Source organism: Eumetopias jubatus, unplaced genomic scaffold (genome assembly GCF_037043125.1).
Source record: "Eumetopias jubatus isolate StellerSeaLion01/CBP00866 unplaced genomic scaffold, mEumJub1_p1.0 scaffold_14, whole genome shotgun sequence".
Taxonomy (NCBI): Eukaryota; Metazoa; Chordata; class Mammalia; order Carnivora; family Otariidae; genus Eumetopias; species Eumetopias jubatus.
In genome coordinates, this window is record NW_028274820.1 from 61,618,831 (window position 1) to 61,636,971 (window position 18,141).

The window sequence follows — 18,141 nt, forward strand, 5'->3', positions numbered from 1 at the left end:
TTTCAATTATCCTTCCATCTTTCTGATTCTTCAGAGAGAGGGGTCCCCATGTGGTGCTAATATGTCTTCAACTCCTGTATCTCTCTCTGTCTCTCTGTGTCCACCCTCCGCCCCCCCCAATATCTCTTGGACAAGAAAATAAATCTAAGAATCAGAAAAGTTAGTAGACAAAAATACCTAGAATTTAACACATTGTTCTCATTATATCTATTTATGACCCTCTCTCATTCACAGCAAGCGATAACACCAGCATTCCATTCTGGTCTTTGTGGTCAGGCCTGTCCTGCTCAGCAAATAGCTTCTGGCCAGCTCCACGACCATGCCCCTTTGCAGTTAGGTGGGCTGTGGGTTTGCTCCTCACCAGCAAACTGAGTAGAAAGAACTGATGCCACTCTCTGGGCTGAGCCTGTGTGCAGTCACTCCTACTTCTCTCTTCCTGTCTCAGTGAGCCTGGATGCCACAGAAGGGGAGGAGAGCCCTTCCCTCCACGGTACTAGGTGCAAGAGCTGGGTCTATAAAGTAAACTGACAACCGGCAGACTAACAGAAGAAAAGGTATGCAAATGTATTAATTTTAAATATCTTGTGCGTGGGGCATCACAAGAAAAAACATGAATGCCCCCAATTCAGTGAGATTTGAGAGCTTATATACCATCTTAACGGGGGTGGGGGGTGGGGGAAGGGCAATTCAAGGGAGAGTAAATGATTTTTATGAAAGATGAATGGGCCCTTAGAAGAACAGATGGGATGTACGTCGGTTGCCGTAACAACGGGCAGCGGAGTCCATCGGCAATGGCCTCTAACTTTAAGAAGGCAAACATGGCATCATCTGCCCAGAGAAAAAGGATGAGTCCTAAGCCAGAGCTTACTGAAGAGCAGAAACAGGAAATCCGGGAAGCTTTTGATCTCTTTGATGCTGATGGAACTGGGACCATAGATGTTAAGGAACTTAAGGTGGCAATGAGGGCACTGGGCTTTGAACCCAAGAAAGAAGAGATCAAGAAAATGATAAGCGAAATCAATAAGGAAGGGACAGGAAAAATGAACTTTAGTGACTTTTTGACTGTGATGACTCAGAAAATGTCCGAGAAAGATACCAAAGAAGAAATTCTGAAAGCTTTCAAGCTCTTTGATGATGATGAAACTGGGAAGATATCATTCGAAAATCTAAAGCGTGTGGCCAAGGAGTTGGGTGAGAACCTCACTGATGAGGAGCTACAGGAAATGATCGATGAGGCTGATCGAGATGGAGATGGAGAAGTCAATGAGCAGGAGTTCCTGCGCATCATGAAAAAGACCAGCCTTTACTAAAATCAGTCTCTTCTTTTCATATTGTGTGAAACCTGGGTTTTGAGAACATAAACTGTTTTCTCCTACTGACCTACCTGTACAACTTTAGTAACAATCTTGAATCTCTTTTAGGTATTTGAAAGTGTTCTTTGACATTTAAGTTCTCTTTAAGGTGACCTGCTGATTGCTTCAGTTCCCCAGAGCAAAACAAAAGCACATTAGGGTGGTGAAAAGGGGCTTAAAGCTTTCACCCACCGGCATTTCTGCCTTGTATCACCTCACTCTTGTCATGCATTTCCACACTGATGCCACCCCAGAATGACTTCTTAGACAAGCACATGTTGTATCCATGCCACCAGAATCAGGGGGCATCTTCTTGATGTTTCTAGTTATAACTGATACCCGAGTGCCGCTTTCTCTTTTATAAAACCCAGTGAACTTACTCATGTGCATTTGGATGTGTGTTTGTGCTATTTGTTTTGTCTTAAAAATAAAGCCTTTCTTATTTAAAAAAAAAAAAAGAAGAGGAACAGATGGGAGGTGTGACCATTTGTGACCCAGTTTGTCTGGGTGTGGTGTTTTCACATCCAGTTTCCTCCTCTGTGATTAGAATTAATCCTCCCTGGAAGGATGGGTTAGGACAGTTGAGTCCTTTTGGAACCTCTGTATTTAGGCAAATAAAGGGAATTCAGAATAAGCCTCTCTTCTCCCTTCCTTTGCTGTTTTTCAAGTGCCTTCAGCTCAGAGTAATCAACATGCCAAAGCGGCACACTGTGGGGTAGACCGTCCTGAAATTCCTCCACCACACCTGGAGGTCGTGGCATTATAAAGCGGAGGGAGCCTGGAAGAAGGGCCATATCTAAGAATTGTCTCCAAGGACAGCTGCCCTGGAAAGTCATCGGACTCACATGGGATTTCACATAAATAAAGAACCAACCTTTGCTGTGTTAAGCCATTGAGATATCAAAGCCCATCCTATCCTGACTAATACAAGGATTTAAAATTTTTTTTAATTATAAAAGGAGTACATTTAAAGAAAATACTGATGACATGATGGTCCAGGATTTTTTTCTTAAAGATTTTATTTATTTATTTGACAGAGAGAGATCCAGCGAGAGAGGGAACACAAGCAGGGGGAGCAGGAGAGGGAGAAGCAGGCTCCCTGCTCGGGGCTCGATCCCAGGACCCTGGGATCATGACCTGAGCCAAAGGCAGATGCTTAATGACTGAGCCACCCAGGCGCCCCGATGGTCCAGGATTTAACAGACATTGTGAAAGTGGCACTCAAAAGCCACTTAGTGTTGTGGCATCTTGAAGCTGATCCTCCAGAGGAGTTGCAAGCCTTGGTGCTGCCCTCACTAGGTCCTTGAGAGACCAGGACCAGGCCAGGGTAGCCTAGGGCTACAAAACGCAACAGGGAAGGAGTGTCAGGCCTCAAGCCAAGCCTCTTGTCTCCTAGGAACTGGGCTGGCTTAACCAACTCTAACCAGTGGACGTTAGTATCATTAGGATCATTAGGGGCCGAGAGAAAAGACTTAACATTAGTCTGACAACATGAGTGTGATGTACTCTTCCTTCCGTTTCTCATAGGAAGCTTGGCTTCCCTAGCCCTGCTGCTTCCCTGGATTGCAGGTGTGATTAAAGGCCATGTACTTCAAGGCCAAGTTTTCCTTTCCAGCCCCCGTGCTCTGATTTGGACTCAAGTCCAAATTATTTGTTCATTCTCATTATATCAGACATAGAAATGGAGGCACACATATGTTCATGTTGGGGATGATTTAATACCTCGATCAAATATTACACTGTTTCAAAGTGGGAAACAAGACCCATGGGGTTGATCGCTTCCAAGTAAATTCTCTTCCCTGAAGAAGGGTCTGGGTGGGATGGATCTTAAGACTTAGATATGTCTGGGGGCACCTGAGTGACTCAGTCTGTTAAGCATCTGCCTTCGACTCAGGTCATGGTCCTGGGGTCCTGGGATGGAGGCCTGCATCAGGGTCCCTACTCAGCGGGGAACCTGCTCCTCCCTCTGCCCCTCCCCTCATCGTGCTCTCTCCCCCCCCAAATAAATAAATAAAATCTTAAAAAGACTTAAATATGTCTAGGGCCCAGTGACAAAGGAGGAAAAATGCAAAACAAGTCTAACTCCAACATTAGTTTAGCTGTTTGCCTTTGAGCAAGTTGCTTTACCTCTCTGTGCCTGTGTTTTCCACGCCCCAAATGGAAGTATTAACGGTTACCTCTACTAGGTAACTAATGTTGTTGTGAAAGCAGATGCTAGGTATGGCAGTGCCATCCAAATGGCATCAATATCAGCTAATGTGTCTTGAGTTCTCACTACATAGTAGATGCTATACTGAGCCCTCGACCCACTGAGTGACTCAAACTTCAGAGCAGGCAAATGCAGCAACCATTATGTTATCATTCCCTTTCACAGGTGCAAAAACCAAGATTTAGCTGGAAAGAGTGAGTAACCTCCTAGAAGTGACTAAGTCACTTCATTACTAAGTAGTGGGACCAGAACTCAAAGTCCAGTGTGTGTGGCCACGGAGCCCTCAGCCATGGCACCTCCTTGCCCCCAGAAAGTACCCCGTGCTAGGGAATGTAAAGTGTAGGTTGCTATTGACTGCTTGATGTGATTCTTGGGACTGTCACACAACCCCGGGTTTTTAATCTCTGTCCAGCCACACAGGGTTAATCGGAATAATCGGAATAGGGCAGGAGTGGACAGGCGGCAGCAAGCGCTGCCAGAGTGCACCAGCCTGCTTAGCAGCGAGAGAACACAAGCTGTGCTCTAGAAGGAAGGGAAATGAGCTTTGGGGCGGGTGGGAGGAAGGAGGGAGGGAGGGGGAGGAACTGGGTCTTTCCAAATCTGGGAGGGTGTGAGTGGTGACGGGCACCACGGGTGCTGGCACTTGGAAGGAGCGAGAGGATCTTCTGGGGAGGACGTACCCACAGTCAAGTGCTTTCTGCGGAGGCAAGAAAGGCTCTGCAGGGCGGTTCACATCCTGCCGTCTCTTTAGTTCTGTCCCGCTAGCCCTATGGATGCTGGAGGTGATGGCGGGATTTTGAAAGTTTTAAACCTGAATATTAATTCACTTAGCTAATCCGAATACCTTCTCCTTATTGTTACCTCGTCACTATGCTTATGAAATGTCAGGGCCAGGGCACCCAGGTGACTCAGTTGGTTACGTGTGTGCCTTCGGCTCAGGTCATGATCCCGGGGTCCTGGGATCCAGCCCCTCATCGGGCTCCTGCTCAGCGGGGAGCCTGCTTCTCCCTCTCCCTCTGCCTGCTACTCTGCCTACTTGTGATCTCTCTCTCTGTCAAATAAATAAATAAAATCTTAAAAAAAATGTCAGGGCCAATAAGGAAGACAGAAAATGAAAATACCTGATCATCTAAGTGCAACCTTAACTATGGTATAGAGACTGCCCATAGGTGGTGAGTGGAGGTGCCAGCCTTCAAAGGGCCTGGATGGTGCAAGCATGTCCTATGGATGGGCCACGGAGAGCATGCAGCCCTCCAGTCAGTGTCTATTGAGATCCTAGGGGAGAAAATTCTAGATGATTTAGAAAGTTCTTTTTTTTTTAAGATTTTATTTATTTATTTGAAAGAGAGAGAGAGAACATGAACTGGGGGGGGTGGGAGAGGGAGAAGCAGACTCCCCACTGAGCAGGGACCCCCCCCCCGTCACCAGCTGACGACACAGGGCTCAATCCCAGGACCCTGGTATCATGACCTGAGCTGAAGGCAGACGCTTAACCGACTGAGCCACCAAGTCTCCCCTAGATGATTAAGGAAGTTCTAATAAAGCCCCGCTCATCCAGGACAAAAAGTAAGAGACATTTCACATTTCCATCTAAAATTTGTAACAAGGGGCGCCTGGGTGGCTCAGTCGGTTAAGCGGCTGCCTTCAGCTCAGGTCATCATCCCAGGGTCCTGGGATCGAGCCCCGCATCGGGCTCCCTGCTCGGCGGGGAGCCTGCTTCTCCCTCTCCCTCTGCCTGCCTCTCTGCCTACTTGTCCTCTCTCTGTATCTCTCTGCCAAATAAATAAATAAAATCTTTAAAAAAAAATAAAATAAAATTTGTAACAAGGTAAAATGGGTGCATGTATCCTTCTTTAGTGGGGGATATTTCGGTTCTGTTATACAATTAGAAAGTGCAGAGAAGCTACACTCCCCTCAAATACCTCCATGAAAATTTTATTACATTTCTAAGGAATTATTGTTAATTTGTTACGGGTCACTACGTTAAAAAAAAAGGAGGTATTATGAAGTAGGATAAAATGATATGCTGTCTGGAATATGCCTTAAAATAATTCAACAAAGAATAAAAAAGAAAAAGGAAATGTGAATCATTGATAATTGTTAATCCAAGTGATGAATCTATGAGGATTGTGCTATTCCTACTATTGTACTGGTCTGGCTATTTTTATGTGTGTTTGAAATTTTTCATGAAAAAGAAAACGTATTCATGGAACAGACACCAAAAAACTTGCAAATGCGCTCAGGATGTATTCCTTTGGTTTAAGTAACTTTAAAACATCTGCAAATTCCAACAAAATCTTCATGCCCAAAATCTCTCTGTGCTTTTAACACTCTGTGAAAATTAATCAGAGGACATTGTGATTAAGGTAAGGAATTAGGACAATGACAAATTAAGGAAAAGGTTGTTTTTGGAAGAATAGGTACCAGGAAGCTGAGGTATGTGGCAGTGCAGAAACTATGCTGTGGGTTTGGGGAAAGTTGGTGAGAATGCCTTCTCAAAGCATTCTCTGATGGAAATGACAAAGTATCACAGATGGAAGACCAAGATATCTGGGCACTAGCCTGGTCCTTGCCACTAGCTGGCTGTGTGTCTTTGGACATGGAGTTTGCATATTCATTTGTCAAACATCTAAAGCACTGGGGTGGGGGAAAAAGACACAAATGGCACTGTCTGGCCCTGGAGTTGCTTAGCATTTCTTGGGGGAGGATGCTAACTAAAAAAGCCCCATGCAGCATGGTTCGGCAATGAGTGTGCACCGCGGGAAGGCATAATGGAGTTGTTGGGGCTCCAGTAGGATGCTGAGGAAGAAGGAAGAGCTGAGCACAGATAGAAAGGGGAGATTCGTCTTGCAGGAGGGAAGAACAGCACACGCAAATGCGTGGAGCGGTGCTGCAGATCTTCACAGATCTAACGCTGCTGGAGCACGGGGGCGCGGGGGGTGGGGCACAGGGTGAGGGGGAATAGGCTGTTCAGTTCCACTTGACAATTCACTCAACAAATAACTACCTAGCCCCTACCATGTACTGGGCAACGTGCAAGGGACCCGGGAACGGCAGTGAACAAGGTGGAGAGAGTCCCCACCTTGGCAGAAGTCACACTGGTGCAGGCGAAGGAAAAGACAGTAAAGAAGACAAATGAAGACAGAATATGAGAACAAGAGGTATAGAGAAGAACTGGAGGCTGGAGGTTGGGAGAAGCCGAGGGAGGCTGGGTAGGGAGGGGGAGGGTGAAGACCCCCCTCCCCCGTTCTGATTTCCACAGACAGAGGGGCTCTGGGCGGATGTTTGAGTTGACCGCCTACTAAGTATGCTCGATGCTTGATCACAGTTCTCACCACTGGGTGACATACCTGTCACCAAGACAAGAAAGACACGCACACGCCCAGGGCTGCCCGTAGTCACCCCTTTGGCCCACAAAGGGCCGCTCCTTCTGCTTGAGATGTCTGGCATCTCTTTCCATGTGTCCCAGCAGCATGGCCCCGCTCCATGGAGAAGGACAGACCTCACACCACCTGCTGGAAATCCTTCCCATTTTAAAAGAAACACCTTATCCTAAAAGACACATTGCAACACAAATTTCGGAGTGGAAGGGTGCCATTGTGTCCTTTAATTAGCCCAAGAGCCATGTTCCATTTCCTGGTGCAGGTCGGGTGTGCCACCGTTTGTATTCGTTCTGCTCCATTAGGCTAATTTGTTTTCAGATATAAAGTTGCTGTCCCAAACCCACTGCGCTGTCTTTTCACATTCTGTGTTTAATGAGTTAGCAGGTTTTGGAGATGCAGAGGATATCTCTTTGATTTAATACTCAAGCTAAAAAAGAAAAACTGCCCACTGGAACACAAAAATAATTAAGCAGTACAATCTAGAGTGGTACATGAGAAAGCCACATGCCTGGGTCAAGTGTCTAACTGCTTCTTGATGTGGCACTTGCCATTACACTTTCTGCATCAAAAAACACTTGGCTACTGGGAACGTCCAACAAGAATGCCACTGCCCCAGGCCATATCTAGCAGCACTAAAATATCAGGAATCATCCAGAGGTGTCTATAGCCATCTGGGTTGCTTAATGCAGGAGAATGAGCCCCCTCCGTTGCCCTAATTGCCTAGGATGGCAGAAAAGCCCCTTCCCCTGACATATCTTTCCACTTCTCTGTCTGGGTGCCACCATCAGTGGCTTTGTCAAGACAATGGCTCTTGACTAGGGATCAGCTGGTCTGGCTACATAATTTGCGGGACCCCATGCAAAAGGAAAATGTGGAGCCCCTGGTCAAAAAAAAATAGGAAAAAAAGTGCCGTTGTGGAACTAAACCATAGTTTTTTCCTTCTGTTCCAGTCTCTACCTCAACTAGTTACAGTATTTTTTATTTGCTATTTAATGCCATGCCAAGTAAAGAAAACAAAATTTTAAATTGTTAGTATGAATTTTGCAATGCCAATTTTAAAGGAGATAGAAGTGCATTTAACTCATCCATGAAATCACCAAAATTACACAATTTGCATTTCATAGCTCATACATGCATATGTATTTTGTTCTTACCAGAACGGTTTAAGTCCTGCAGGAAATAAACTCAGCTTGCTTCTTTTTTTTTTTTTTTATTGGTTTAAGAAAAAGCCCCAGATCAATACACCTTTAAAATATCACAAATAAGTCTGAAAAATCATCCAGCATCTTGTTATTTCTGTAGCTGGACAACTTAGATCTTATTCATCAGCCTGCTGAACTGTTCCTTTTTCAGAAACATAGATGCCATCCCCAAATTTTCTGATACCCTTGTTTTTTAACTATTGTGGCTTGCTGAATCAAAGCATCTGAGTTGGATACAAGTTCAATGTCATTTCCTTCAAGAATTAACTCATCTTTCTGGGCTTGAGATACTGAACAAGTGATACCTGGCCTCATCCAAATGCTGTGGTTGTATTTTTCACCCACAAAATTTTGGATTTCAACAAGAGAACCATTCTCCTGAATAACAGCGCTGATGGGGAAGTGAGCACACACTGACCTCATCTTGTAATGGAAGCCCAGCATAACACCCTTGACTACAAATAGTGAGAACAATAGCCAGTTCTTTTCTAGTTCACACCATTTGTCAACTCAAAGCGTCTTCTTTTTTTTTTTTTTTTCCCCAAACAGACTGAGTTCTACATTGATGGGATTGACGTCCCCCTGCAGGGTTTCTCTGGGGCCCTTCGCAATAATAGTGGGTCCCTTCAGAGTGATGTCAACATTTTCTGGAATGTCAGCAGTCTGATTGCTGAGAATGGTTTTCCTTCTTGCAATAGATGGGCAAAGAGCTAAACTCAACTTCCTTCTTGATTACACACCTTCTGCCACCCACACTGTCTGCCTTCAGCTTACTGAGGAATAAGGAAAGAAAAAGGAACTATGCGCTGGCCTATTTTTCCCTTTCCTTCCACATCATCATCTCCAGGACAAGTGATTCCTAACACAGTTAATAGTAATTTGTCAGTGTTTATTTCATCATTTTAACAAAAGAACCACGGTTGTGTAAGATCTTCACATGAGGGGGAAATGGGTGGGAGAAAGTAGATGGGCTCTCTCTGCATTATCTTTGCAACTTAGCTGCATATCTAAAATTATCCCCAAATAGAAAGCTTATTAAAAAGAGAAAAGGGGCACCTGGGTACCTCAGTCATTGGGTATCTGCCTTCATCTTGGGTCATGATCCCAGGGTCTTGGGATCAAGTCCCGCCTTGGGTTCCCTGCTCAGCAGGGAGTCTGCTCTCCCTCTGCCCCTCCCCCCTGCTTGTCCTCTCTCTCTCTCTCTCTCTCTCTCGCTCTCTCTCTCAAATACCTAAAACCTTAAAAAAAAAGAAAAGAGAAAGTTTTTTTGCATACATCTTGCCAAGAACTGCTAAGTTAAAAAGAAATTAAGGCATTCCAGTAGTATTTACCTAACTTGCCAGGTCAGATTCACCTGGGGTGAAGTCCCGTACCCAATTCTAGGAGATTCTGGTTTATTAGATCCACAGCAGGATTGGACCCAGGACCAGAGTTTTAATAAGCACTCACCCTGAGGAGTTTATCAGACAAGTTTGGGAAATATTGCTTTGGAGTGCAATGGAATTAGGCTAACTTTAAGAGTAAGGTAAATTCAAGGCCACATTCCAGCTATGTGACCATTTTTTATGTACCAGATTTTTTCACTTAACAACTTTTCTACTTGCCAGTTGTGTGGCCTTTGAGGCACTCACCTAACTTCTTAGAAAATTCGTAGTGCCGTAGTCGTACTATAGAACCACTGTGACATTTAAATGAGGTACCTGTAAAAACCCCAGCACAGAGCTCGGCCTGCCTAGGTTTATGTTACAGTTGGCCCAAACACCTTATATTCTGATGTTTTTTCTCCAGAGGAGAACATAAGAGGTTAATAAACTATGACCATATTTCTTAAACTAGTTACACCAAGACCCATGACATTTTGCAGAATATTATGAATACCTAGGGAATAGGAAATATGATCTTCTCTTTAAGTTCCCCTTTATTTAGACATTGTGCTTGCTCATTCATTTTCTAATAGATAAAGGAGAGAGATTTGCCCTTCATTGTGCCAAATGAGGAGAGTCTGAAACGTCGCTTGATTGCCTGAAGAGAGGCCCCAGGCACAGCTGTGGCATGTGAGCAAAACCCTTCTGTGTGCCCCCTCTTTCCAACCCAGCCACCCCAGTGCAGGCCCCGGAACAGCTGGGACATTGGATGAAATCCCTTCTTTGGCAGAGGACAGGAAGCAATGTGGGTAAAATATGAACATTGCTTAGCGTTGTATTTCACGGTTAATAAAGGGACAGTAAACTCCTTTGGCTGCTTTTTGTCTCTTGATGTCCTGAAACTTCCGTCTCTTTGGGATGGAAAGAATCACCCTTAATTTTGACAAGTCCTAAGATAGGGAGTCACAAATTGCCAGTTCCTTTGTTTCTGATAAAATAATACATTAAAATTTTTATAATGTGTGGGTATATTAGAAAAAAATTTTCAAGGCACAGAGAAGATGAACGTGTAGCAGGCATTGGCCAAGAAGCTAAGTAGATTAAAAGGGAATGAAGGGTTGAGGCTTAAGATGCAGGATTAGGTACAAGGTCTTACAGAGAGGACGCAGTCAGGAGTTGGGGGTTGGCCAGAGAGGAAATGGAGGGTTGTCCTTTATAAAAGGAGTGGACGTCTCTGGTCTGCTTCTCTCAACATCTCTGATTCATGGCAAAACTTAGCCCACCCCCTTGCTTTCCTCCTGTCTGTACACATGGCTGAAAATGGTGTCCCCAAACCCCAGGGCTCTACCTTCTCCAAGCTCCAGCAAAACCAAACAACTGTCTGACGCTGCAGCTCCTAGAGCAAGATTCTGTTGTGTCCAACTTTGGTCAGGAGTCAGCCAGCCTCGTGGAGTCATGGAAAGTAAGCGTGACCCACGTTTATAGTCCTTCATCTGGTGGGTGGTGGGGGAGGGAGCAGCAATTCTCCAAGAAAGGGGCTTGGTCTCACAGAGACCCCAAAAGATATTTACTACAGGTGGAAAATGACCTGCTTCAAATTCAGAGATTTTTTTTTTTTTTTAGCCCCTTGGTTATCTTCTATCTATCATCTATCTATCTTCTTCTATTTCGTCTGTTCAGCAATTTGTCAGTGCTGCATTACACACTTGGATGTTGGAATCTGGATGAGAAAGGAAATAAAGTGAAGGAAGATAGCAATTTTAGCTTGGAAAATTATCTGCAGAATAGAGTCTACAGATATATTCAGACTGCCGTCAATGTTCTTTTTCTCTCCATGCGCTTGACATGGGAGAAGAAATACCCAAATCCGGTCTGTGGCATGGAGGAGGGCAAAGCCACCTTCCCCCCCAACACCCCCAGGAGTGGCCTTCCAGAGCCCAGCTTTCCGAAGGAAACCACAAACAGGAGACACTATAAACTGTGCACAGAGGAAGAAAGGCAGGGTGGAAAGGTTAGAAATGAAAAAGGATCTGATAGCAGGAAAGCTGGTTCAAATTAATGAGACAATGCAAGCCTTGACATTCTTGATGGATGTCAGTGGTTAAGTGCTAGCTGGACCTTCTGCGATTACAACCTCCATTCAAACCCCAGGCATGGATGGCAACCTGAAACCCAAGGCCATGGGCGGCAGCGAGCATCTGTGGGCCCAGCGTGGATTAGTGCCGTGGCCTTGGGGAACCCTTCCAGGCGGCTGCTTCCTCCCTGTGTACCAGTTACCCCAATGCCAGGTGTGCTCTGGGGGCAACGACAATACCAAGTAATTAAGATAAAATGTTCTTGGCTGTGTCTACGGCACATTCTTTTAGGACAAGAACAAAGGGTGAGTTGATGAACTAATTTTTGGTGCGGAAAACTGCAGCATCTATTATTAAATGAATGCTTGGGATTTTTGTTTGTTTGTTTTTCAATAGCCCCATTATAATTTCAGTTCAGATACTCCAAAGCTCATGTTCCCTAATTTATTATTGCTTGCTGTGGTCCTCTGGGATACAGTAATTGAATTTTACTGGCGTCATTACCATATCCACAAACAAGCGAGTGTTCTGAGCTCAATCAGTCAAAGCCTGTTTGCGGGCCCACAGGAGACGTGCCCGGAGCGGAAGTCGATCCCAGCCCAGAAAGGCGGGCGTGGGTCCCCGGCCAGGGGGACTGGTTAGTGCTCCGTGCAAACCAGGCTTCCTGCGGTCAGCTCTGCGGGAGCAGAAGAGCACGGGGGCCCTTGAAGGAGAGGGAAGAAAAATATGAGGCTCCAAAGACACTGCTGACCAAATCACCGGATTGTAATCCTATTGCAGTCAAAACTAGATGAGCTTCTGAGAGACGGGCTCTACATACGTGGTTGAGAACCAGGAAATTCCACAAGGAGATGTTAAAATTCCATCTTTAAACAAACAAACAAACAAACACAACAAAACTCCGGATGGACAGCCTACATCCTCTTCTTCTTACATCCCAAACAGGAAAATCAAATCATAATATTAGACACCGGCGGAGATCATCTGAATCTAGTCTCCTCGTTTTACTCTAAGCTGAAAGGGGGAAAATGAACTCTTACCTCACTGTGATATAGTTAACATTTTTTTTTTTAAATTCACATTCTTCAAAGATTTACCCTTAAATACTTAGGGAAGCAGTGAGGCAGACCAAAAGGAATACAGCGGGCGTGAAAATGGGCTCAGGCTCACGACTCCTGTGAGCCCCTGGGCAAGTCAATGAACTCTGAGCCTCGATTGCTGCATCTGGAAAATGGGAATAGTCCTATAGGCTTCTGGGAGGGCCGAGATAATGTATGCCAGTATCTCACAAAGCACTTGGCACCCGACCTTAGCTGAATATCATTCTGCCTTGGCATTTGTCCAAGAAACAGATACTGTATTTTGACCTATTTTGTACAATGAGGAAGCTAATTGGCTGAAAGGATGGGTTGCTTCCGTAGGAGCTGCGCCTCCTCAAATAGTTCCCACCATATTTGAGAACACAGGGAAGGGGGAAGGCCCCTCCAGTAAGCACATCCATATTTCTGAAGGCATTAGGCCAAGGACTTTGGGTAATTTTTCTGGGCAACGAAAATTCTCATACCACTGGGAGTTTGCAAAAGCTTTGGGGACTTAGGTCCTCTTTGACCCAGAGATCATATTTCAACTCAGATACTGTCAGTGTCCTCAAAGGGATGACTGTCTTGCTAAATGATGAAGGAATCCTACCCCTTCACCCCACAGGCTCTGCTTTCCCATGTCTTGATTCTTTGCGAGGAAAAAAATTAACTGTTCCCCTCATTCTTCTCTTGGTTCATGTCCCCTTCCTGTTTCGTTTAATTAATAAGAAGATACCCCCCGGGTGCCTGGGTGGTGCAGTCTGTTAAGAGTCTGACTCTTGGTTTGGGCTCAGGGTCGTGATCTCAGGATTCTGAGATGTGGCTCTCTATCAGGCTCCGCGCTCAGTGGGGAGTCGGCTTAAGACTCCCTCTCATTCTGCCCCTCCCCTCTGTGCTCGCTCTCTCTCTCAAATAAATAAATAAATCTTTAAAAAAAAGGTACCCCCAACTGAATAATTCTGTTATGGGCTGAATAGTGTGTCCTCCCACTCTATAAATTCAAAGATGTTGAAGCCCTAGCTACCAATATGACATTATTTGGAAATAGGGTCATTGCAGATATAATTATTGTTATGATGGGGTCATCCTGGAGTAGGGCAAGCCCCTACTCCAGTGTGACTGGTGTCCTTATAAAAGGGGGAAATTTGGACACAAGCACACTGGGAGAATGTTGCATGAAGATGAAGGCAGAGGTTGGGCCGATGCGTCTGTAGACTAAGGAATGCCAAAGATCTCCAGAAAACCACCAGAACCTAGGAGAGATGCATGGAACTGACAGAATCAACCCTGACACTTTGACCTTGGACTTCTCGGCTCCAGAACTGTGAGACACTAAATTTCTGTTGTTTGAGCCAATTTGTGGTATGTTGTGGCAACAGCGCAAGCAAACAACAATAGCAACCACTTCTTTCTGGAAATAAACCCTCTCTCATCTTATTAACCTTGTCCCAGGACTGCTGTGGACTGAGCACTTGGCCCCCTCCCTCTTGCACCCCCCTCCCCACAACAGCTTCGATGGGGCTCTGCTGCATTATCACCTAAGCAGGCTTGGTGCTCTCTGTGCACTCAGGTCCCAAAGTTTGCCTCTAAACTCCAGGCCAGAAAGCAGTTAGCACCATGCTGGTTGGGGGGGCGGGGGAGGGGAGTGGAGACAGCACCAGCACCATCCAAGTTCACATCCCTCACCTCTGGCCTCTCCTCATCAGATGGCAATCATAGTCTGAGAGATGACAACACAGATTGTCTTTGTTTTTCAGCCTTATTCAGCTCCCTTATAAGGAGAAACTATGCCCCTTGAAGTCTTGCAGATCCGAGTGGCTATTACGAATCCGAGCTCGCAGATGAGAGACTGATGTCATCGTTCCTTTTCCGTATAAACAGAAAAAAGTTGAAAGTGGAAAGAAAATGTAAAAAACGAAACATTCTTGCTCTCTCTCTGTCTCTCTCTCACGCACACACACACACACCACCTATAAACACAAATTCTTTTCCCCTGGATTGTGCCTCCTTTTACGGATGTGTATTCACAAGAATAGATATATTGGTTTCTGTCCTCTGAGGTAATGATGATAAATATGCCAAGGTCAGTAGCTTCATCAGCCATTGAGACTGCTCACTCTGGCAATGGCAGATAATCATTGGACTGGTGGGACTAGTTGCCTTTACTTCAGTTCATGCCTCACGGTGTCACTGAAATGTTTCTTATCTCACAAAAACACTTGTCTTATTGTGTCTTTCTGGTACAGAAAGAAATTCATAAATTATTGCTGGGCCTTGGATTTTTAAAAGAGCCTTGGTCATGATTCTGTAGCGCAAGAAGTTACTGAAGGATGGAGACAAGGTGGAAAATAAAGTCACCAGCGTATATATAATAATATTCTGTTCCATGTCCTGGAAAGTAAAAACTCAGCTTTTGGTAGACCCAAAAGATATTGCAACTCCTTTTCTAATAGGACTAAGGCTTAGTTTAAAAAAGAATTCTACTAGCATTTATTGAGAACCTACTATGGGAAATACACCATGCTAGATGATAGGACTACCATCATAAATAATACATAATCTCAGATTTATTCTCAGCAACATAAATCTATAAATAGTACACAAGGAGAAAAAGAGGTTAAATTTCTCAAATGTTCACTTTTAGAGAACTGTATTCCTATAATAAAGATAGAAAAAGTAGAGTCATATCATACTGCCATCTTATATCAGTTTCCCACTGTTGCTATATAAATGTATATTTGGGTAGAACTGTGGCCATTAAATGACTTGCCCCAGTACACAAGCGTGTATCGCTTATGTGAACAGTGTCTAGCATGTGTGCCTCAGGGGGAAAAGATTGAACAGCTGCCTTGCAGCACTCATCACTAAGCAGGTAGCCAGGGACTCAACTCTAAGATAGCCAGGCCCTGCGGAGACACAAGAAGAAACACAAGATGAGGTTCGTGTCCTAAGGGAGCTTGCAAACCAGTGGAAAGAACTGCCCCCATGGCGCACAATGGTGACCCATCCGTGTCAAGACAGAGTGAAGTATTTGTGTCTATGAGATGCACTGCCTACCTCTCATTAAATATTTAAGGACGGATGGATAGCATCCTCGATGTACTACACTGATTGAGAAAAATAGGCCAAGAATAAAGGCCAAACTGCTTAGAGATGGTTTTTAATGCGTTACCTTGGTGGTGGGGGGGATATTCTCAAGACCAATCCCCTGATGTTTAATCAGTTGTCATGTGTACACACAACGCAGCAGAGGGTCAGGATCGCCAGACACCAAGGGCTCTGGAGCTGGCCAGTCTGGCTTCCAATCCAGACTCAAACACCTCCCTGCTCAGGATTCTTGGTCAAAGTACGTAACTTCTCTGTAGCTCAGTTTCCTCATCTCTAATGGGGGATAGTAACAGTACCTACCTTGAAGGGTTATTCTGAGAACTGAATGAATTAGTATGAGGGATGCTCTTAAAATAGGGCTTGACACAAAATACATGCTTGTAAGAGTCTGTGAAATTAAGTAAATTAAATACCTTATGTCCCCAGTCAAGACTTGAGTCTTCCATGCTCACTCTATGTTAACGTCCACTTTAAGTGTTTACGTAAATGAGATAATACATATATAAAGCCAAGATAGAAGTCTCAAATACAGCGTCTCCCTTCTGTAGGTTGGTCCATGGTGTCAGTTAATAATACCTTTGATGTGGCAATATGAAAATTCAGTATTCTTATTTTCTCTGTGACAGTGTGCTAGAATTTGTCTATCTAAAATTTTGAGATCTGGTGATTATTACATAGTGTCGGGTTTGCACAGCCCTTGCCAGGAGAGAGGCATTATTCCACAAAACGCAAATCCTACTCTAGATCATTCCTTGGACTTCTCTGCTGCCAATTTGGTTTCAGATTGAGCACTTATTTACAGTTTAATGTGTACAATAGAAAGTCATTGCCTATTATAAGATAAGGTTCCTTCCTAAGCAAATGCACTGCAAAGATGTCTAATTGAGAATTCTTGATCCCATGATTGGTGATGTTCTCAGGCTGAGGTGAAGAACCCCAAACACAGGCTTTAAAAAGTACACAGTTCTGTACTCTCCTCCCTTGAACTCTTCCAGACATTATCTAAATGTAATCCAATTCACAGAGCTATTCGTTACAAAAGGAGTCTCACATTAATTTTATTTGAAAGGGGTCCCTATTTTTTACACCATGTTGGAGAGAAAAGATTCAAGTAAAAAGAAAACCTATCACTAGGCACTAATTTGCATATATATACTAACACAAACTCTTACACAAATTTAACTTAAGAACATCTATGTGTGCAAAATCTCCAAAAAGTCTGTTGAATCAAGAAAACTTCTTACTTACTATGCATAACAAATGGTTCTGAAAACAAATAATTTTAAAAATTAAGGTTAAACATACTATTTGACAGATAGATGTGCATGTGACTTACAAAACTTACAAGGCAAAAAAGCACATAAAAGTAACTACCTATTGTTTAAAGATAAAGCAATCAATAAAACTAGACTCAGAGATGACCAAATGTTGAACCTATTAGAAAGGTTCAATTTAGATTAATCTAATTTAGATTTAGATTAATATATTAAAAGATGTAGTGGGAAGCTACAGAACAGGCATGAACAGATGCAGAATTTCAATATGGAATTATACATGTTTTTAAAAAGAAACAAAAGAAATGCTAGGAAAAAGAAAAACATATCAGAGATGAAGAATTCCTTAAAGGGCTAATTAGCAGATGGAACCAGTTGGAAAAAGATCAGTAAATATAAAGATAGGCAAGAGAAGCCATCCAAGCTGAATTACGAAGATTTTAAAAGTGTCAAAGAAAAAGAACTACAGAATATCCAAGAGCTGTGTAGGACGATATCAAATGATCTAACATACACATAATTAGATTTTCATTATATCTCAATAACCCTAACTTAAAAAAAAAAAGAAGAAAATCAAACCAAAGGAAATGGAAAGAGAGAAAGAGACAGAGCATAATAACATGACAACTAAATGCAATGCATGATCCTATATTGAACCAGGGGGGTAACAGCTTTTGAAAGGGTATTATTGGGACAGTTGCTATATTTTAAATATGGATTATGAATTAGAGAATAGCATTTTATGGGTGTTTTTTTCTTGATAATTGTACTATGGTTATTTAAGAGAATGTCTTTGTTCTTAGGAAACACAACTGAAATATTTAGGATAAAGAAACATGATGGCTGCAGTTTACTCTCAGATAGTTGAGTGAGAGAATAATGAAGCAAATGGTGCAAAATATTAACAATTAATAGAGCTGGTTAAAGGGTATACAGAAATTTCCTGAAATAGTCTTGCGATCTTTTTTTAAGTTGAAAATTGTTATATTTTAAAAATTTTTAGTTATTCCACTTTGGGTTTCATTCTTTCTTTCTTTTTTTCCTATTATGACAAATGTACTCTTTAACCCCCATCCCCTATTTCACCCACCCACC

General features: G+C 43.5%; 1 protein-coding gene and 1 pseudogene across 1 annotated transcript; one reads left to right on the forward strand and one right to left on the reverse strand.

The window, feature by feature from the left end:
• The first annotated feature begins 776 nt into the window (after positions 1-776).
• Positions 777-1,679, forward strand: LOC114221204 (centrin-2). The gene has a single exon (XM_028119336.2). The coding sequence runs from the start codon at positions 792-794 to the stop codon at positions 1,308-1,310; it is 519 nt and encodes a 172-aa protein (XP_027975137.1). The 5' UTR covers positions 777-791; the 3' UTR covers positions 1,311-1,679.
• A 6,583-nt stretch (positions 1,680-8,262) lies between these two features.
• On the reverse strand, positions 8,263-16,218 carry LOC114221176 (large ribosomal subunit protein uL6 pseudogene; annotated as a pseudogene).
• Between the last annotated feature and the right edge of the window lie 1,923 nt (positions 16,219-18,141).

Coding starts and splice junctions, on each gene's coding strand:
- LOC114221204 (XM_028119336.2), top strand. CDS start 792: ATGGCCTCTAACTTTAAGAAGGCAAACATGGCATCATCTGCCCAGAGA.